Source organism: Monodelphis domestica, chromosome 5 (genome assembly GCF_027887165.1).
Source record: "Monodelphis domestica isolate mMonDom1 chromosome 5, mMonDom1.pri, whole genome shotgun sequence".
Classification (NCBI taxonomy): domain Eukaryota; kingdom Metazoa; phylum Chordata; class Mammalia; order Didelphimorphia; family Didelphidae; genus Monodelphis; species Monodelphis domestica.
The window spans coordinates 258,447,621-258,469,499 of NC_077231.1; the positions used below are offsets into that span (position 1 = coordinate 258,447,621).

General features: G+C 37.2%; 1 protein-coding gene across 2 annotated transcripts in view; it reads right to left on the minus strand.

Annotated features, from left to right (window-relative positions):
* The window catches only part of PDSS1 (decaprenyl diphosphate synthase subunit 1), a 36,405-nt gene that overhangs the window by 10,637 nt on the left and 3,889 nt on the right, over positions 1-21,879 (minus strand). Inside the window, exons 2-8 of one of the 2 annotated variants that reach the window (XM_007504844.3) lie at positions 20,423-20,484; positions 18,985-19,105; positions 15,628-15,758; positions 11,082-11,223; positions 7,809-7,920; positions 7,587-7,696; positions 5,309-6,296 (exon numbers count right to left, since the gene is read on the minus strand). In XM_007504844.3, coding sequence (XP_007504906.1) covers positions 6,105-6,296; positions 7,587-7,696; positions 7,809-7,920; positions 11,082-11,223; positions 15,628-15,758; positions 18,985-19,105; positions 20,423-20,484 — 870 coding nt within the window. In that variant the 3' untranslated portion in view covers positions 5,309-6,104. Of the gene's footprint in view, positions 1-5,308; positions 6,297-7,586; positions 7,697-7,808; positions 7,921-11,081; positions 11,224-15,627; positions 15,759-18,984; positions 19,106-20,422; positions 20,485-21,879 lie in introns of those variants that run through there. The other variant, XM_001376040.4, reaches the window with a different exon arrangement.

Consider the following 21,879-nt stretch of genomic DNA (forward strand, 5'->3'; position numbering starts at 1 on the left):
GAGATTCAGTATTAGAAATAAAAAACCAAACTGATTGTCTTCCTATAGGCTGGGGGGTGGGGGGGGGGAGAGAATATTTTTGCCATTAGTGAGCCTTTTGGTACACAAATATGGCAAATTCTGTGATATTTTTTTTCTAGACATAGCAGAAGTTTAAGAGAGAGAGAGGTTTAAGAGCTAATTACACAGAAGTCTTATCATTCAATTCTAAAACAACACTATACTGGGCAAACCTTTACAAACTTTTTAAAATTTTCTCATATAATTCAATGTTGTAAGTGGAAAGAGCCAGACAGGGAGCTTATGTGATCCACAAAGGAAAACCAAGAAAAACAGTCTGGAAATGCTGGAGGGAGGGGCTAATGGTGGAGAAGGGGCAAGAACTAGGATGGTACAGCTCAGGAAAAATGAAAAGACCAAAAAAATGGCAAAAAACGGCCACATTCTGGCCAATGTCCAGTTTACAATAGCCCAGGACAACAAAAACAAACATCTGGGGAAGAGTAAGCCAAATTCATTAAAATAAGCCTTCATTTCTTAGTTTTTAAAGTTCTTCTGATTGAAAACAGTGGGGGAAATAAAAGGCCAAATCCCCTCAAAGCAATCCTCTATTGAAGATGTAATCAGATCAAGGTTAGGAGTCTATTCATGTACAGGAAATGAGAGAGAGACACACACACACATATAAAGAGAAAGAGAGAGAGAGAGAGACACAGAGAGAGAGACAGACAGACAGAGAAAGGGAGGGAGGGAGGAATGGAGGGGGAGTGATAGACAGACAGAGAGAGAAAAGGGAAAGGGAAGTAGAGGGTGAGGGGAGGAGGGGAAGGATGAGTGAGAGCATTGCTTAGTCCTATTTTAATCCTGTCAACTTGTTGGGACATCTGGGAATTCCATTCATTTTTCTTTATTGGGAAATACCTAGCAGAATGCTATCCTTTTAATCTTCAACCATGGAAAAAGCCTATGTGATTTCTCATGTGTTGGCCAGCTTTCGCGGACTGGGTTTGCAAACTCACCGTGACTGTCTGAGCTCAGGTTTATCAGTATCTTAAACATTAAGCCACTCATAAGCAGCAGTTCAGAAGGTCTAGAGCTCATGTATTCCACTCATAGGTAATTATAAATATAAAAATGTTCATTTAATCACACAATTTCTTATTAAGTAGTCTGGGGCAATTCCATTTATATGAAAAGAATTTATATTAAATATATTTAATTCCCATTTGTATTACAATACACCAGCATGCCTCTAAGTGGTCTTTATTAAACACTTAATTCCAACTCAAGGTTGATCTATTTTAATGTACACTAATGCTTCATTTGCTTTATATCTGTCGGGAATGAGGTACTCTAAAACAACAGGGTTTCTTTACCTTGATTCACTAATTTTTAAAAATTTTATCCATTTTGACAGTGCCTTTTCTCAATTCTAAGATATATTATATGCTTTCTTGTCTTCTTTTTGCCTCAGTTTCCTCAAGTATAAAATGGAGATGATAATAGCATCTACCTCATAGGATCATTGTGAGGATCAAATGAAAAATCTGTTTAAAAAGCTGCTTAGCACAGTGCCTGGCACAGAGTAGGCAGTCTGTAGACACTTATTCTCACCCTTCTCTTCCTCCTCTTTAACAGTATAGTTAGTTCACTGGGTGCATGATTGTGCTCATGGGCAGTGCCTATTACTTAGTGCATTTCCTACAAGCAAGTCACTGTCAGTAATAAGCTAAAGCCTACCTAAAGCCATCATGCATCTACACTAACAATTCACATAAGGAAAACTTAAGTGGATGAAGAAGACATGCTGCCTAGAGCGTGGGTGAAAGGGTAGCCCCAGCAGCTACTCTTCTCTCTTGGACAATGACTTGGGCATAGCTAGAACAGGAGGAAGACAGACTGGATAGGTATGTAGGAAACAACACATTCAATGATCCTGAGCTACTTCCCCAAACAAACAAACAAATTATCTTTTAACTATCAATAATCTGCCAGTGATAAAGACCCTCCAAAGAATTAGAACTGCAGGTGAACTAAAGGGCAACGGAAAAACCTGGAGACACTGAAATTCTCTGCGCTCTTCCTCAATGACTCTGGGTTGTGCCTATCAATGAAGATGGAAGACCATCAGGAATGACTGGTGTGCATGGCAGGCCTAGTGGTATTATTGAAGCTGCTGCTGTCACTTCTCAGTGCATCAGTTTCTAGCCATGTGATGCATTTTGCCTTAAGCTGAGTTTTGTGAACATCTCTATCTCTGTTACCTAACAAATAGGGTTGGGGCACTGCTAGAGGAATCCTGTCCCAGTTGGCTTTGTTGACAGACAATTCCCAGTAACTAAGACACTATGGTCTCATTAAGTCATTTACTTTAATAAAATATATGCTTTAAATGGTTCATTCTCATATCATAATTATGTTAGTCATTTTTCATTCTTCAGTCTCCTTTTAAAAGAGGGAAAAATCACTTTAAATAGTTTAGAAATTTTTTAAAAAAAATCAACTAAAAATCAAATTATGTCTAAATGTTACTGTGTTCAAACAATTTTCCTCTGGAATGTGAATTACACAGGTCTTTTCTAGAAGAGAGGAATTTTGGACCAAATGCCCAAGATTCTTATTGAGCAATCATAATTACATCTATTTTATTCAATTCTCCTAATACACTGACTTTATAGTTAAAAGACACTTTTACCTTAAAGTTCCTTGAAAGGATTCTTTAAAACTCAAATAATTATGCTAAGATTAAAGAACAAAGACAAAAATCTAAGCTAAATTCCATCTGCAGCTTTTATTTTTATTGGCTTTACTATTGAGGGTTATAAAAGAAACATACCAGGAAATACCCAATTATGATCTTCTACTACCAGTTAGGCTGATACACATCAAATAGTGAATTCTAGGGAGAGAAGTTTTCTAACTATTTGTAGAATAAAATTGATGATAATATTCTAGTCAGAGAAATCATAATTGGCAACAAAATGAGCCCCCCTTGATTCAGGAAAAATGGGTAAAGATAAGATATAGACTCCTACTCAATTTAAACACTGGGAAAGGGAGGAAAAGAGGAAATTACTATCTTTCTAGGTTATGGTTAACTGACTTCTGTTCAAGAAATTTACTAATGATCTGAGAACACATTGCATGTCAGCCCAATAAACAGCCAGCTATTTCTTGTAACCAATTAATTAAAAATTAAATTAAAAAAATTTTTAAATTTTATTTTATTTTAAAATTTAAAAAAATAAAAATTAAATTAAAAAAAATCAAAAAGCAAAGTACATTTGATTTCTAGGGATAATGGGATGTATGGAAAATCAGAATGTACAAATGAGGAGGCTGAACCCTAATATTTTAGAGGCTCCTTGTTATTTCCATGCTTAATAAATTTTTACTTTCATTAATCTACTACTGCTACCAATTTAGATTATGACCTTGTTGGGTCTATTTTCTTCTTGTCTATACTGTTCCACAAATGATCTACACCACACAAAGACCTTTCTAAAGGTCTTCTAAACTCGGACTGTTACTTGGACTAGTACAAGAGTCAACAGGTTCCATTTGTTCTCTTTCCCTCCTGCCTAGTCCACCTCCTTTTCTGCTCATAGAATTCCCTAATGGTGCCTTTTATAGCACTTCATAACTGGTAATAAGCTGTAGCCTAGTTACACCCAGCAATTATCTCTCCACTGTCCTCTGGATCATGGGCAAATTTGATCTTAATCCTTTGGAAATTGTGTTGTTTCATGATCCATAACCATAAACCAGAAGAAGAACACTACTACTGAAAAGATGAGTTTTTATGTCAGGAATTCCCTTGGGACCCAAGAAAGGTATTGTACAAATTTTGCAGATGTAGTCCAATCCCCTTTCCTGGCTCTTTTTCAATTTGCACATATACTGTATCACATTCTCCAGGCCTCTCAATCAACAAAAAACCCAGGACACTGAACCTAAGAGTCTTGGGAAGAGCAATGCTTCCAGTACAAGAGACCCAGTTGTCATTCTGGGAAGCAATACCTATGGAGATGTAGCCTGGTAACTACTCCTGCAGGCATTATGGCCAGAGCTACTGAAAACCCAGAGAAGAAGGCCCTTGGCACTATCAAATGGCTCTGCAGCAGACTGACATGATTTTATCAGTAGAAATGACACTGAAAAATCATTACCCTCTCCTTTGCTGCTTCACTCTAAGGACCACAGGCCCTTTCCATTTGACTCTCTACTCCCTGTTAGAAGAGCAGAGCCTGGCTTACTTTTCTCCAGGTACCCTCAGGGCTTAACACAATGCTCTATAAGTACTTAATGTCTGGTACCTTCAGACTCTATTCTTGAATTAAAACACTGAAGTTATAAAGATATGGGGCTTCCATAAAGTTTCTGCATCCCACTGTTTAATCTTCAACCATTTCCCATTACTCCCTATCACACATTCTTTGTGGAAAGTTTCTGCTAAATCCCCTGTGGCTGACATAGCCACACAAACTACACTTTTCTTCAAAGTGGTTTATGCTCCTGATGACCAGTGCAAGATAAGATGACTGTCTCATGAAATGATGGTTTTTGTTGTTTAGGTATATGGTGAAATCATCTCCAATAACTAATTTACCCAAGGTGAGCCTATGAATCATTTCCCCAATCATTTATAATTAAAAAAAAATATCATCTGGATTCAAAGATAGCAAGAATGTCAATCTTCACAGAATCTCAAAGTTGGAAGTGGCCATCTAGTCCAACCTCTGCTTGAATAAAAATCTCAACAACAGCATACCTGATGAGCAGTTATTTAATCTTCCCTGATAGGTCAATAGGGCACGGAAGTCCTCCCTGAGCTGCTGATTATACTCTGGCTAGTTCTAACTTTTTCTTGAAGTCGAACTACAAAGGTAATGTTAATATGTGGTTTTCTAAGTCAACACAAGGACTGCAGGGCTCTGTTTCTATTCAAGTTTGCACTGCTACTCTACACTAAATGTTTTCAGTTTATTTAAAAGATCTTTGTACAGTCCGATCTTAGGCCTCTTATCTTGATTACTCTCTTCTGGATCTTCTCCAGCTCATCATTATCTTTTCTAAAATATGGTATCCATACATGGACACAAAATTGAAGCTTTGGCTAAAATTTTCCAATTCTAAGACACTATGCCAAATCAAGGTACCCCAAGATGCAATTTTTTTTTTGGCTGCTACATCTTATTAAACTGCCAGATCCTTTTTTGGGCAAGCTGCTATCTAGCTGTACTTTCTCAATTTTGTACCTGGACAGTCTAAAACTTTGATTAAAATAAAAAGTCAAATCTCACATACATTACTACCAAATTTTATTTTGTCATATTTAACCCCAAATCTAGTCAGTTAAGATCTTTTTAGATTCTTATTCTGTTATACAATATTATATTTATCATTCCTGGTTTTTCTGTCATCTGCAAATCCAATAAATAAATAATCTATTCCTTTACACAAGCCATGATGACCATGACACAGAGCAAGGTCACATGACATTCTACTGGACACCTACTTCCAAGATGATGTTGGGCAACGTGTTAAAGTGGGAAGGGTATCACACTGAAAATCAGAGGCCCTGGACCTGCTCTGAGATGCAGCTGACATTGGCCCTTAGCCACTCTAGGCCTCAATTTTGTCATCTTTAAAACAAGGGGTTTAGACTAGTTACCACTAAAGGCACTGATCCTTTGACTATTCTTTGGCTTCAACCATATGGCCAGGTCTAAATCCAACTGTTATATTATTATCTGGCTCACATCCCCCCATTCTTTCATGAGAACAGCACGAATGACTATCAGATGTTTTCCTAAAATCTAAGTAAACTATATGTATGGCATTCCCTTGCTCCACCAGCATAGTATCCCTGTAAAAAAGGGAAATGAGACTAATCTGGTATTATTTGCTCTTGACGAAACTATGATGATTATTTAGGATTGCTAATTCCTTTCCTAAATGTTCCCTAACCATCCTTTTAATAATGTTACAGAATTTCATTAGAAACCAGAAATAAAACTCATTAGTTTATAGTTTGAGGACTTTTACTCTCTTCCTTTTTGGGGGAAAATTTGCCATTTTTTAAACCTATCTTCCACAATCATTCAAAAAACACTGACAATAGTGTAGCAGTCATATTTGCCAATTCTTTTGAAATACACTGGGATGAAGTTCATCTGGGTCTGGTGACCTGAACTCATCAAGGTCAGATAGCTTGCTATTTTCCAACTCATCTTGAGGTTTAATTCCCCATTAGCAGTTTTTATTCTATTCTTTCCAGTCCAAAAGTCAGTTTCCTTGGGAGAAAAACAAACAAACAAAATAACTAATAGTGAGAAATTAAGACTTGGTTGGTTTTTAAAAAAATATCCATTATCTTATCCATCCTGAGCAGCAGTCCTATCTCTTATCTGATCCTTTGTCTCTCCCTAAATACAGCCTTAAAAAACCCCTTTGGTTTGGTTTTACTTAGCTTTAGCTCACTATATGATTTGGTTCTCCTGACATTCCTCTTATGGGGCTATGCTGTTTTTGGCTGAGAAGTTCTCTGCATCAGTAGAATTCTCTTTACATAACTCCTTTTGGACCTTCTTCCTGGAATGGTTTCTCCTTTTATCATCAGTATTTAACTCTTGAATGCTTCTCACTGCTCTTCTAATGATTTTTCTCTGCTAGAATTTTTTAGTCCATAGGACCATATGTATTCTTCCTTTGAAATCTGATCCTCTAAAATTCAGAGCATATGCTAGAATATGTTAAGCTACCCTCTCCTAAAGAATAAGTTCTAGCACTGATCAATTTCCCAAAGATTCTCATGCCAGTAACCAATATATTCCTTTTTGGGTGTGAGATACTGAAATGGTTTCATTTTCTTGGTAGTATATCAATTCATTAGTCCCTGGACAAAGATCTTATATTTCAAGTGCCAGTAGTTAATCTTCATGGTCTTCCTTTTTTGTCACTATAAAAGATGGTTATACATTTTTGAAGTTACTTGTTTCCTAGCTTGTATCTGCTAATGAATTCATCTTCAAATGGAAAACCTATTGGTAATGAATTTCTATGCTTTAACTTGACTGGTCTTGGTACAGCATATATAGTTTCTTGGCCTATCCTAAAAAACTTTTCCATCATGGTAACCCATTTCAGAGCTCGCAATCCAGTTACATAGCCTTTAAGAACTCAGGATCATCTCTACATAAGGCATTGGAATTGAACTCTGTTTACTTTCAGGAAGAAAGGGAGGGCCTTGTAAAACTATATAAATTTTATAAAAATGCAAGCCAAGAACTCGACATTTTTAAAGAAGTGAAAACCAGAAGCATTTCTACTCTAATCATTCTAAGAAGAATGTCAGTTACTTAAATGGCTAGCAAACTGATAGATTTAGAGAAGTTTTGTGGCCTAAGAAAAGAATGGAAGTCAAGGTCTATAGATATAGGATAGAAAACTTGGAAATAAAGATAGTTTGGGATAAAAGTCTTGATGAATGAGCTTTTAAAGTTCCTTGAACTTGTTTCCAGAAGCATCAAAAGGCTCAGAAATGAAACTTCTGTTAACTTGACAAAAAGACAGAACGTACATACTGCTTTACAACTGTTGGCTAGGAGACTTGCAGTCTTCTTAAAGGTCTTCTCAATGTAGTGAGCAAATCTCTCATTCTCATTTTCTTTTGACCCCAGCTGAAGAAATTCACCTACAGAGAAAGAGGTGAAGAACTCATTTTGACTGGGCTTTTATTGACTGGCTAATTTAAAAATAACCACAGGAAAACAACTTAAAAAAAAAGTAAGTAAAAAACAACCTACCACGCACCAAGTCTTCAATGACCTGTGTTAAAACAGAAACAATTGTTGTATTTCCAATTCGTGCCAAAGCTACAGAAGCTGCAGAGAGAATAAAATCACCAGCAAGAACAGCCTAAAAAAAGAGCAAAGAAAAAAGTAAAATTATTTTATAGTTAAGTATCAAAGCAACTAAGGCCAAAAGAAACTCTATCACCTCATCACACACTCTTCCTGAGAGTGAAAACTCATGTTCTACAAGGCAATTCCAGATTCTTCAGTCTTTGCTTTTCCTAAATATGTCCTGCTCTATAGGATTATCCACATCCTTCCAAGTTATAACAGTTCTTCAGTTCTATTTTTCAATGTAGACTTTGAGAATTTCATTGTCTCATATTTCTTGGTTGTCAAAACAGCTGATAGTATCCACACACATATATAAAGTGATAGAAAGGCAGCATGGCATAGTGAAATGATGGCATCATTAGGAAGACCTGGGTTTAAATCCTGCCTCTTTTAGTCTGTGTAATTAAGGGCAAGTGACATGACTTCTAAGTAAACCAAACAACTAAGAATTGGCCTGCATCAGTAAGGACAGTTTCCACCTAGGTAGTTTTTTACACCAATAAGAACATAGTTTATATCACACACACACACACACACACACACACACACACACACACACACACACACACACACACACACAGAGGCATAAAAATATTTTTCTGCACTGAGAAAATGCACTTATTTTTAGAAGATTATTTTGCTTCTATATGTACTAGAGAAATGTGATGACATATTTCTTTTAATTTTTAAAAAGCAATGATTAGATAACCATGTTTTATTGATGTTTTTCCTTTTCATATCATAATATGGTCTGAAATACCCATTTTTTTATTCCTATCTATGGAGAGGAAGGGTGGTATAATCTAAAGAGCAAAGAATTTGGCATCAGAAGAACTGGGTTCAAATCTTACTTTTGAAACTTATTAGCTGACCTTGGACAGATCATTTAATTTTTCTGAGCTTTAGTTTTCTCATCTGCATTCTGGTGGGAGGAGAAGGAAAAGGAGAGAGAAGCAGACTAATGATTTTGTTTTCACATTTCCTTCCACTTCTAAATCCTTTCTTTCTATTGAGTTCAATGCATAATGCCTTATTCTGAGGAGCCTAAGATTCTTCTTACTCAGGCCTTGGGCTCCCTTTTCAACTTCAGTTGCTAGTATTCTTCCTTATGTTTAACTTTCCATTCCGGTCCTGTCCTTATCCATCCCCAAGTGTTTTGCTTGTTTACACTAACCCCAATGATTTCCTTTCCCTTTCCTGGATGCTGAAGTCCCTCATTCCCTTCTAGGTCCAAATCAGACACTATTTCTCTCATGAAGCCTACCTTGACCTAAAGTTAATTCTAACTCTAGTTTCACAAAGGGTTTTGTCTGCCTTCCCCAATTTCTGTTTATCTTATATGTCCCTGTATCATGATTTTTTTTTCACATGCTGTTCCCTTTAAATTAAATGAATTAAAAATTAAATGATAAGTTCTTGGAGATTGTTTATATTATATTTCTTTGTAACAGTGGCACCTAGGATAGTACAGTTAAATGTTTTTTGAATGAAAACAGGAAGGGGGTAGGGAAGGAAAGAAAATAAGCATTTATTCAGTACATACTTAAGAGTGAGTACTAAGCACTTAAAAAATATTATCTCGTTTGTTTCTCACAACAATCTTGAGACAGGTGCACATTATGATCCCCATTTAACTGTGGAGAAAACTGAGGCACACAGAACTCAACTAATTTGCCCATGTTTACACAGCTAGTATTCTAAGGCAAGATTCAAAGTTAGGTCTTCCTGACTACACAAACAATGCTTTAACTATTGTGTCATCTACCTGCCCAATACAAAATGTTGAAAATGTTAAAAATTGACATTTTCAAAATGATTCTAGGATTTTTGATTCCAATCCTTATACTTTCCCTCAATCTACTCTGATATTTATTTATTAAAAAACACTTACCTTTCATCTTAGAATCAATATCGTGTATTGGTGACTTGCCCAGGGTCACACAGCTAGGAAGTGTCTGAGACCACATTTGAACCTGGGACCTCCCTAGGCCTGGCTCTCAATCCACTGAGCCACCCAACTGCCTGCTCTGATAGATATTTATAAAGGGAAAACTTTTCCCTCCAATCTTAGCCATGAGTCTTTTACTTTGATAGGTTGATGCTAATACTGTTTTAAGAGTATGCATGCATGTTTATGCTAAAAAAACTCAAACTTACATATACATTATTTTATTTAATCTTGCTCCATCTACTGTGCTACTTAGCTATCCTAGTATCCATTATTTTAAAAGACAAAATGTTCATATTAGACTTTTTTGTAACAGACCTTTGACTGTCTCAGTATGTATAGAATTTCTAATGTGGAAACTTTGTTCACTGATGCAGATCAGCAATTCATTTATTACTTCTAGCCTTAAGAGAGTTACCCAGGGGCAAATGAAAGTTTTAATGACTAAACTAAGGTCACACATTCAGTTTGTGTCAGAGGAAAAACTTGGACCCAGGGGTCTTTGACTCTACTCCTGATCCTCCATCCATAATACCACAATAACCTTTTCTAATCTGCACCAAAAATAGAATATGAAATGCATTTTTTTGTATTCATTGTAACTAAGAAGAATTTTGAAATGCTCCCTCCCCAAAATTAGAATAATCTAATTGATTTGTTATGTAAACCTTTTCTGACCTGTACTAAATAGCTGTTGCGTCTTTTTTTTTTTACTGTGACAGTACACTATATACTAATGTTTATAACAAACAAGCTTCAGCCACTAACTCCAAAATTAAAAGTTAATTCCTACAAGGATGTGTTTTTTCAAAAGGATTATGCCTGGTTAGAAGTCCCATACAAATGAACAGATTCCATCTTGACAAAACAGGAAAGCAAGCAAAGATTATATAATATAGAACAGACATTCAGTTGGTTCAACTGAGATAATATATTCCTTGAATAAAACTTTATTTTTGAAATTACAGGTCTTAATCAGTTTAATACAAGACAGAAACTGTATTAACACTTGGTAGTGTGTGGCTCCTTTGACTGTTCAGAAGGGATGCTTGATGCCACCTTCATCACATCACTTACACAATTCATATTTCTATGGCACTTTAAGATTTACAGAGCAATTCTCTAAAGAACATATCTCAACATGAACCTTCTGGCAGTTTAAAAAAAATAATTTTTGAATTAGTCAAATCTAAGCAATGAATTCAATCCAATTAGCAACATACCTTCTTTTCACCCCAGATCTGATTAACTGTGTGTTTTCCTCTTCGAGAACTTGCATCATCAATAATGTCGTCATGAACCAGACTGGCGGTGTGGATCATTTCTGCAATTAAGGCTATGGAACGCTGACTTGCTTGCATATCACTAATTAATGGAAAGCAATGCCTTTTTAGTACATACTCCACTTATTACTGCTATAGCAATCATCTTGTGAAAACATGATACTCTGATCTAAGATAGAAATTTTATTTCTCTTAAAGAAACTCGACCTAGAATCCCTAAATTGCCTTTTCTTTACTTGAAAGAACCTCTTAAGGAAAAAATAGACTTGCTTACTTACTTTTTTTTTTAATGGCTACTCTGCTTAGTGGTGGTACCACTGTAGTTAAGCTCCTTTTCCCTAATAAAAAAAAAATGCACCTGAGTTGTGTTAGCATAATTTGTCTCAGAAGTCTGCCCATTAACCCATGAGTTACTTTTAATGTACAACAATGCATAGGCTAAAAGAAAATGAGTCCACAGCAGTTACGTTTCAAGGGGATAGGGGAATATCAGAACATATATTTCAGAACGACAAAATTCTGACTTGATTTTCTTGCATGACCCATATAAAAATAAGAATTTTGCCTTTTTAACCAGAAGCATTTGAAAGTACTTTAATTTTTAGTATTGTCTCAAGCAGTCAATTTCAATAAATGAAACTTATTAGGAAATTACCAATCAGATTTTTAACCACAAAATCATCATTTGGACATCTCAACCTCTTCAAAGCTACAAATTAAAGGTGCTCAGGACTCCAAAAGCAAAGAGCAAAAACTAAATCAATTTAGTCTTTTCTCTAAAACTCCTAATCTGAAAGCACATGAGGAAACATCAAACATTCCAATTTACTAAGAAAAAAAGTAATAAAAGCCTAAAATAAATTTCCATAAATAAATAGTGGAATATAAAACTTCATAAAGAGTTCATAGGAACTGAACTAGCTGTAACAAAAGGTGAATAAGCATCACCTTGTTTTTTCTATTACCTTAGTTCAAAAACATTTATTAGCTTATACCATGTCACTAACATTAAGCCAGGAATTCAATAATGAGATCAACAACCATCTATGTAAGGTACAGGCTATAATTTATTCTTTCACATGTATAATAACTCAGTGCTTCCAGATCACTAATGTGATTCTAACCATTAACTGTTGATTCCAATGGGGTGAGCAAATTATCTTATAAAACTATTTTCTTGATAGAAAAATGAAGACCCACCCAAATAGGTTAGAGTTTATTCTTCTAGGGCAGTGATGGTGAATTTTTTAGACTACATGCCCAAACTGCAACCCTCTGATGCCTATGAGCCACTCCCTTACCCCATATAGGGGAGGGAGGAAGCACTCCCATTGGGCTGTTGGGCAGAGGGGTGGGAGATGGAAGAAATGTCCTCAGGTGTGGTGGAGAGGGGAAGGGGAGCAGTCCCCCCTGGCATACTCTGACACACATGCCATAGGTTCACCACATGGTTCTAGGGTCTCTCAGGGAGTCAGTAACAGATGCTATCTTCAGAATCTAGGATGCTAAATTTCTTCTGTCTGTTTTCAATCCATTGGGCTATCTCTTGCATATTAAGATACTGATTTAGGGGAACACCTTGATTAAAATCTGGACTCTGTTATATGAACCTGAAAAAGTCACTTGATTTTGACAGAACTTGGTTTCCTTATCTGCAAACTGAAGGAGATCAGGAGTTCTTAACCTGTTTTTTGGTCATGGAACCCTTTGGTGATCCATTGAAGCCTATAGATGTACCCTTTCTTAGAATGTTTTTTAGGACATAAAATAAAATATACAAGATTACAAAGGATACCAATTTCACTGAAATAGTCAGTTTTTTTGTTTGTTTTAATCCAGAGCCCAGGTTAAGAACCCCTGGTCTAGATTATCTCTCAGATCAATCCCTTTGAGCTCCAAATCCTCTGATCATTTCAGCTGAATGCAATGGGAAAGGCGTAGACTTTTACAGTTGTTTTAAATATAAAGCTCATTTACTAGAGTTTGTTAAATGAATTTTGGTATAGTAAACAAACAAACAGACAAACAGACATACTGCCTACTGGTTAGTAGTGGAACTTACCTTAAAACAACTGTTAAGGTCTCCAGCCTTTCTCATGCATTCACAGGCTGAGTGCCACCTCCATTCCCATAAGCTGTGTATGTCAGCAGCCTGGGACTTCCTGGTGGGAAGCAGTAGGGAAATGGCAGGGCGGCCTGGGACACCGGAGGTTCTCCCACTTCCCCGATGTTAGAGCAGCAGTCTCTTACTAGGATGCTCTGAGCACTCAGCGGACGCAGTCACTTTTTCTAAGGCTGCCTCCCTTCAGAGCCGGCACTTCAAGCGTGGCTCGGTTTCTGAGACGGGCCCAATCCAGAGGCTGCTGTAGCTGTCTAGGCAGAGGCCTGATGGCTACAGACTCCTTCTAAGGAGAGGGCTTTATGTAACGGAAAGAAATGCTAAATTTCAGGTTGTGGAAATAAAAATGTGTTTTCTCCCTCCAAGTTCATAGGTCTCCTGGGATTCATTCACAGACTAAGGAGGGTCAGTGGTCTTCAGAGGAAGAACGTCTGACCCAGAGGGTATGCAAAATACCTTGTTGCTGTAGAGCTCTATGAAATGGCTGCTTCAGATGCTCAGTCATTTCTACAGATGATTTTACCCCCTTATAGTAAATAATAATAAAAGTTAGTGTGGTATATCGAGTTGACCTTCAGCTCAGGAAGACCTGAGTTCCAGGTTTGCCTCTCACCCACACTGACCATGTGGCCATAAATATGTCACTTAGCTCTCAGTGCACCAGATATGCTCTGAGTCCATGAGATCCAGATCACTAGCTACTGTGCCTGTGGAGGGAGACTGCACACAGGAATGTCCCCCAGCCAATGAAACTATAGATTTGGACAAAATTTTTAAAAATAAATTTAATTTAATACAATACTGAAGCTGAATGAAGAATTGTAGCAGCTTGTGGGAAGTAGTACTTTCCTGCTACTCCTCCTATCTGTATTTACCACTGTTGTTTGTAAAAAATTTTCTCAGAGACCACCACTATCCTGACCTATCTAGCACACTCTGTGAAAACAGGGAGGTACTTCTTGGTAAGCAAGATGAGACTTCATACTTTGGCAGCTCTCTCAATATTGTGTTACCTGTCCCCCGCCCCCTAAAAAATCAAAACCCTGCAGCCTGTTACATGAATAGGTAAGACACTAACAAGTTTTTGGGGGACCCACATAGTCTTGCTCCTCAAGAATTCTCTGGCAACCACTATTTAACTGGCTCCAGGGCACTGAGCTTTCCAGAAAGCCTCTTGCTGCTTTAGGTGGCAAGGCCTGGAGGGGGACGCAAAGTGTTTTTCCCAACAAGGATGAGGAGTAAAGGGCTTAATATTCAAGGAAGTAAGCTAGGCCTAGAGTCACCTGAACAGCACTCATTATAACTTTTTCTACCTTTCTAAGGTTTTCTGATGGATTTGGTATGGCCTGACCTTTGGACAGCTACAATGTTTAGAACTTTCATAGGAATAAAAGGAAGGCTACTAAAAACTAAAGCAGATTCAATTTTAACGTAGTCACTTAATTCTAAAAGATCAATGGGTATTTTCCATTTTCGTTCTTCCACAATCACCTGTATTTGTGGTAAACCATTTACAAAAAAGCAAGTGAGCAATAAGGCAAATTCAAAGAATGTCTGATCAGAGACTCAATGACAGTTTTTCCTTTCAATGTGTCTAATTTTTTATAAGTGATTTTTAAAATAAGGCCAAAGACATGGAAAGTCCATTTAAAAAACATTGTTACTAAACTGTAAACTTTAGGAAGCAAATATCCCAAAACATTTCCTTTATTTCACAACTATTTTTTCATACTGTTTGCTTTTCTTTAGAAGTTAGCATTTTGGACAGTCACGGTAATTAGCTACGTCACAGCTAGTCACAGCAAGTTCCCAGCAATTAGCTGTTATCATGCTATTCTGCTGGTTTATAATAAGCCATCTTTAAAATTGCTAAGTTGATCTCCAATGTGTATAATTATTAAATCAACATATATACCCTGGCAATCTCATTTGCTGCAAAGGAAGTTAAATGTAGTTGCTAAAGTTCCTTCCACAAGCCTTTCTTGCAGTTGCAAGCCTTTCCTGGCTCACAGATATCAAATTACTTCTGAAGTGGCGGCTGTGTAGAAGTTAGAGAGACAGGAGCTGGTTTCTGGCTATTCATTCCAATTACTGAGAAGCTGCAGATTTTGGGGGAGTATTGGGACTTAATAAGTCAACTGATTTGACTGGCAAAAAAGTTGCTCCTCAGATGTCAGTGATTTAACATTTACATCTAGGGAGTGACCTTGGGGCCTTAAGAAGTTAGAGGACTTCTCAAGCCTCAGAATGAATAGACAAGTATTCATAGGAGCTGTCTGGTCTATTCTAAGCCCTCTTCTAGGTACTGAAACAAAAAGATTCCTTATAGAGGATACATTAATAAAACAGTCTAAAAACATAACTTACCGGCAATTGTTATGATGAACATTGCAAGCTCGGGCCATTAGCACCACGACAATTGGTCGAAAAGCTTTTCCTCTGCCATCAAAGTAGTATTCACACATTTCCTTAAGTTCTGTTGTAGATACCAATAACTCCTGGAATAAAGGGTCTGTTTCACTGCTATGGCTTGAACACACATATACACGAGCAAAATAACAAAAGTATTCCTGGCACTTAGGAGCAATGTGCCTGAAGGTAGTCAGAACAGCATTCTAAGCCTCATTTTTCCCATCTGTGCATGGCCCACTTTGTAAGACTAGTAGAAGTAAATGCTGTATAAACATTGCTATCATTTATAAATGGTGCAATGAACAGAAGGAAGACTTTGGTGTCAGATTCCAACTTGCATGCAGCCTGGAGGACCTTGGGCAAGACTGTATGCATCAGGTGCAGGCTCATTCCCAATCAGACACCGGGTAAACAAGAGATATCTCAGATCCAGAGTATCTTATCATACACATGTGTAAAAATGGAGATTTGAACCCCGGACTCCAATCCCCAGAAGTCCTTGGCCACTTCCCAGAATGCTTTGTAATCTCACTGAGAGCCTCACCTGGGCGAGATCAAAAATTTCTATTTAAACTGGTTGTAAAGCCTACCGGCTCTCTTCCTGTTTCCACTTCCAAGCAGATGTGTCTCTCATGATGTAAGTGAAATTGAATGGGCCTCTCGGCCCACCTAGGCACATGCTTTCTTACTTAGATTTTCTTAAATTCTTAATCTTTAATAAACCTCATAAAAATATAATATTTCTAGCAAGAAACTAATTTTTACCTGCCACAGTTTGGCCTAAATTTTAATCTTAACACATGAAAGAATATTTCTTTCACAAATGTTCCTGTCAAATAACAGTATTCAGCTGAAAAGAGTTCTAATGTCCAGCTAATATGGATAAACCCTTTGTGAAGATCCAATAGCCTCCTAGCCATCCTAGGGTTTGTTCCAAAGATGGGCGAGTTGCCAGAAAGAAGAGGGGGACAAAGGCCAGCACAGAAAATCCACCAGCATCTTAGTATGTGCAAGGTCCTGGGCAGATGGACAAAAGCCTTGCTTTTCCAAGAGCTTCAAGTCTCTCAGGGCAGGATTCATGCAGTGCAGAGTCCTTGAGCTCAGGACAGTGTAAGGGAGAGGTGAGGAGGGAATACATTCCAGTCATGAGGGACAACCAATGCAAAGACACACGGACAAGAGAGGAAGGACAGGAACAAAGAAAAGAAAGAGGACCAATCCGATGGGACTGCAGAGTTCATAGAAAGAAATAATGTAAAGGTAAGTCGGGACTTTACATTGGATTTTAGAGGCAATGGGCAGCCTCTGGAGTCTGTGAAGTAAAAGTGGCATGATTTTACTGTGCTTTAGAAAAATCGCTTTGCTAGAGGTGTAGAAGATGGATTGGAGAAGAGAACCTTAAAGTTAGGAGACCAATTAGGAAACTATTGCAATAGGTTTTAAGGCATGACATGGGGTAACAGCTGTGTGAATAGAAATAAGGGCACCAATGGGAAATTCTGTGGACACAGGAACAAGATTTGGCAAATGACTGGGTGTGTGGGGCAAGGCTGAATGAGGAGCTAGTGATGACAGTTAAGTTTGGAACCAAAGTGGCTAAAAGGATGGTGTTTCACTTTATGCTTAGCCTAGAGAGAGGGTGGGTTTGAGAGGAAAAGATGTTATGAGATGTATAATGAAGATTATGGCTGAGACAAACCAAACCAAAAGGTTAAGTATGGGAAGACTCATTCCCTGGTCACTGACAGCCCCGAGCCTCTGTGGGCCACTGGCTGCGTCCAGAAAGCAATCTGGGAGGGGAGGAGGGGGAGAACTTCCAAAGCAGCAGGGGACAGGCAGAGTCCAGGAGTGGGGCTAGCAGGAGGACAAGGACAGGCATGGTTATGATGAAGATAAATTTGGTTCCTCCTCTCCTCCCTGCTACCCCGCCCAATCTGCCTCTGGAGTCAGGCCACACCCTAACTGGATATGATCATAGCTTTACTCTGGCCTATCCTTTCTTTCAATAATCTCTCTCCTGGTTACCTCATTAGTGTCCCACAGATTTAAATAGCATTCCCAGATCTATCTATGCAGCCCTGGGCTCTCTTCTGAGCTACATTATCAAGGTCTAACATTTTGAACGCAGTTCCCCAAAGATGTCTCCACCTCATATCCAAAGGAGAAGTATTTTTTTCCCTCCAAACCTGCCCTCTTCCAAACTTCCCTATAACCGTTAGGACACCATTATCTTTCTAGTTCTCAGGTTCACAATCCAGGTTGTTTCTTGAGTCCCCCTCATCCCAAATATTCGCTCAAGGGACAAAGTGAAAGAAAAACAAGACAGTGCCTGACAGTGAGGAACTTATAAATTATATATATAGTGTGCTAAACCCTGAGGACACAAAGAAAAATCAAGAATAGTCTTTTCCCTCAAAGAGCTTACATTCTAAAAGGAGAGAAAATATAATAATGAATGTTATTATTATATCATATATTATTATAGCTAACACCTATAAAGTGTTTACTGAATGCCAAGCAACATGGTAAGTCTTAAAATACATATCTCAATTAATACAACAACAAATCCTAGGAGGGAGGTGCCCTTATTGCTTATTTTTACAGAGGAAAAAACTGAGTCAGAGAGAGGTTAAGTGGTTTGCCCACACAGTTAGTGTCTAAGATCTGATTTTAATTCAAACCTTCCAGACTCTAGACATAGCACTGCACTACCTGGTTGCCTCAATAATTATACAATAATCTATAGGATAAGTACAGAGTAGGGGGTGAATAACCTTAGAGGGGATAGCACTAGGATAGACAAAACTAACAGACATAAAACAATTAAGTGATAAATCTAAGGTCAGAACACTCACTTTAGGTTCAATAAGAAATTAGAAAAAGGACAGATCAAAGTAGGCTGCAATACTAAAAAAAGGTCTCATGGCAGATTAGATCTTGACCTGGCCTTCAAGGTTGAGAGAACTTAGATAAACAGAAGAGGAAAAGACAAGAGTTTTCCAGGTGGGGAGAACAGTGAATAGAGGTATAGAGAAAGAAGTGGGCCCTGTTTGACAGAGGACCTGCAGATAGTAGGGCTGGATCAGAGATTTCACAATGGGGGTTGGGGAAGATATATAGGGTGAGGCCAGGTTATGGAAGGCTTTGGAAGCCAGCCCACAGTGCCTTTCATGTGATACTCCATAGTAAATATTTGTTGATTTTTGAGAAAACCTATCTTAAAAAAAAAAAGACTGATCAGCTATAAGATAACTGATATTAATCTCTATTAATTTGCAGTCTCATTTATTTTTATATTCACTACCATCTTACCTTTTTAATATCTTCATATAAATCAGTCAGGTCTCTCCGACCGAGTTTAAAAGGGTCTGTATATTTCTCACCACTCTGTGTTTTACTATAGCAGCCCACCGCCCGAGTTGTGTGATGAAACCTAGGGAAAGCAATGATGAAAGCAAGAAGAGGTAAGGATCTATTTCATTCATTTTGATGGCAGTATTTTTCAATAAAATAAAACTAAAACCAAGACATGCATATGTAAATTAAAAGATACAAAGGAGGTTATTACAAATCAGAAAAAAAAACTTAATATTGTAACTCATCAAATAACATTTGTTTTCCACAAGCTACCCAGTTATCTAAATGCACTGGACACAGAATAAGCTTGTTTGCAGTAAAGAGCCTGTCATGAGCCAGAAGTCTTGCTCCTTCCCAGACACCTTCATGGTATTCACTGGCCCACTGGCTTTGTGAGTTATCCATCACAAACTTTACCTGAAGTAGCCCAAACTGACTTAAATCAGTCTTATAGTCAGCCACTGCTAACAGCAATTCCTGTTCCTGTTCCACCTGTTCTTGAAGGGACTCCTCTCCAAACTACTCTCCCTTCAGTCTGTGAACTTAAACTGTCTTTGTCCTCCTCAGTCCCCACGCCCCAACGTAGTCAGCACCTTGACCCTTCCAGCATGTGTCAATAATTTTCCATTTTAATAAAAAAATCTTTTTAACTCAACCAGGATTCCTCTATAGTTGATGGATGGGTTGACAATAGACTTATCATGGCAGAGATAAAGTCTCTTATCTATCTATCTGAAAAAAAGGATAAGATCTCCTAATCTTTTTCTAAAACAAGAAACTTCTGCATGATATTCTTTACTTCCAAAGAGTAATTTCTAGAAATTCATAATCAAACCACAAAATTTAGGGGTTGCAACACATAACAAATGGGTATTCATAAAGATGTCCCAGAGGTGCTATGAAATATACAAAAGTGCTTTGGAAAAATTAAAAAAAGAAACCATTTAGTAGTTTTGTGTCAATGTAGTATATTATGATACTTCCACCCCAATGGGTATCTATGCCACATAGGGCATGGATTAAGGCACCTCACCCAGATCTCCAGGAAGAACCTCAGGATTAAGGCACCTCGCCCAGATCTCCAGGAAGAACCTCAGGCCTACAGGAAGCTGCCTCTCCTATCATGCCCCTCCCTTACTTTCCCCAGTTCACAAATTAAATAGTCAAGTGAACTAATGGGTCACTGGGTGACCAAGCCCTCAAGGGACTAAATGTACTTTTAGCACTAAAAGGATGGACATCACCACCTTTCCCACCTCCTTCATATATAGTGTCTCTAAGCTAACCAAAATATATTAATTAACCAGAACATTCTTATTCCCAGGTTATTTTAAATAAATAAGCATTTATGCTACTTAACATTTTTAGATTTTAAAAGGATTATAAAACTTACCGTGATATACTGTGCTTGTTCGGAAAGGATAATAAACATCTCACAAGATTGAAATTAGGCATCTATAAAAGAAAAGACAAGCTGAAGAAAAAAAGTTAACATTGAAGCCTAAAACCCTGGTAATTTTTATTAATAAAATCTCCCCCAAGCTTCCTCATTTAGTATATAAACTATAAACTTTAGCAAAAGGTATAAACTTTAGCAAAAGGGCAATTCTGGAATGCATCTCCTCCTATTTAAATTGAATTCAGTTCTGTAACAATAAACTTCAGTAAACTGCTTAATACTGAGTACTTTTCCCATTTACACAATAATTTGTAACTTAAAAAGGTATAGGGCCTGGAAAATTTTAGGCTAACAATAGATGAGCTATTGTTGCATACTGATTAAGGGAGTTTCCATAAGGGGAGCTCCCCTCATTAATAAAATTTAAAAATAGTTACATTTTAATAATAGATTCTATTTTTGCATAGGCATTATATATTCTTAAACGCTCTTGCCTGTAAGTAATTTTAACTAAAAAAAAAAAACTCTTAAAAGTATTGATTATAAGTTTCTAGAGTGGGTTCCATCACTATCATCAACAACACACTGGTTTTGTGTAATCAAAGGTACTGATTTCAATCCTAATTCTCTGTGATTTTTGGCAAGTGATTTTCCTTATAGTTCTGAATCTAAGATTCTATGAATATTTGATTGCTTTCTTCGTACCCTGATTCTACCTCTTCTAGTATCATCTCTAAGTAAGATCCATCCACCCACCAAAGTTGTGTGCCCATCAAGAAAAACAAAGGTTGAAGCCAAGATCTGTATTGTTCTCCTTTATTTATAAGGATTTAACACTGATATAGAAGACAGAGAAAGCAAGATTTGTCTTCATAAACATATATTGGTTTTTTTGTATGATTTATTCCACTTTTAAATGATTTATCTTACTATTTACCTGGATCTTAAAAAATGACATTTATAATTATTCATTTTGCCTTGTTTACAGACTCATATTAACCAACATGGCCAAGTGCCCAATCAATGGCAAATTAAAATTAATTCGGATTAACTTCTTTATAAACTGGAAGCATACGAAAGCTAGGAAACTGGGAGAAGCCAAGGATTCTTGAACTTTGGTCTCTTGACTCTTAATCCTATGCCCTATCCTCTCTCACCCACTAATTAAATTTGTTATACTGTTTATGGGTAATTCCCCTTTCTTGGTACTCTGACCTCTGTTCTTCTTCTTTCTTTAGATATGAGACTTTTATCTGAGAGGCTGTTTATAAACAGGTTTTCCCAATTTTCTGCTTTCTAATTTGGCAACATTTGTTTTATTGTATAAACCCTTTTTAATTTAGTGTAATCAAAATTGTCCATTTTATATTTCACAATACTATGTCTTTTGTTTACTCATAAATTCTTTTCCTATCCACAAATCTGACAGGTAATATGTTCCCTGTTCTTCT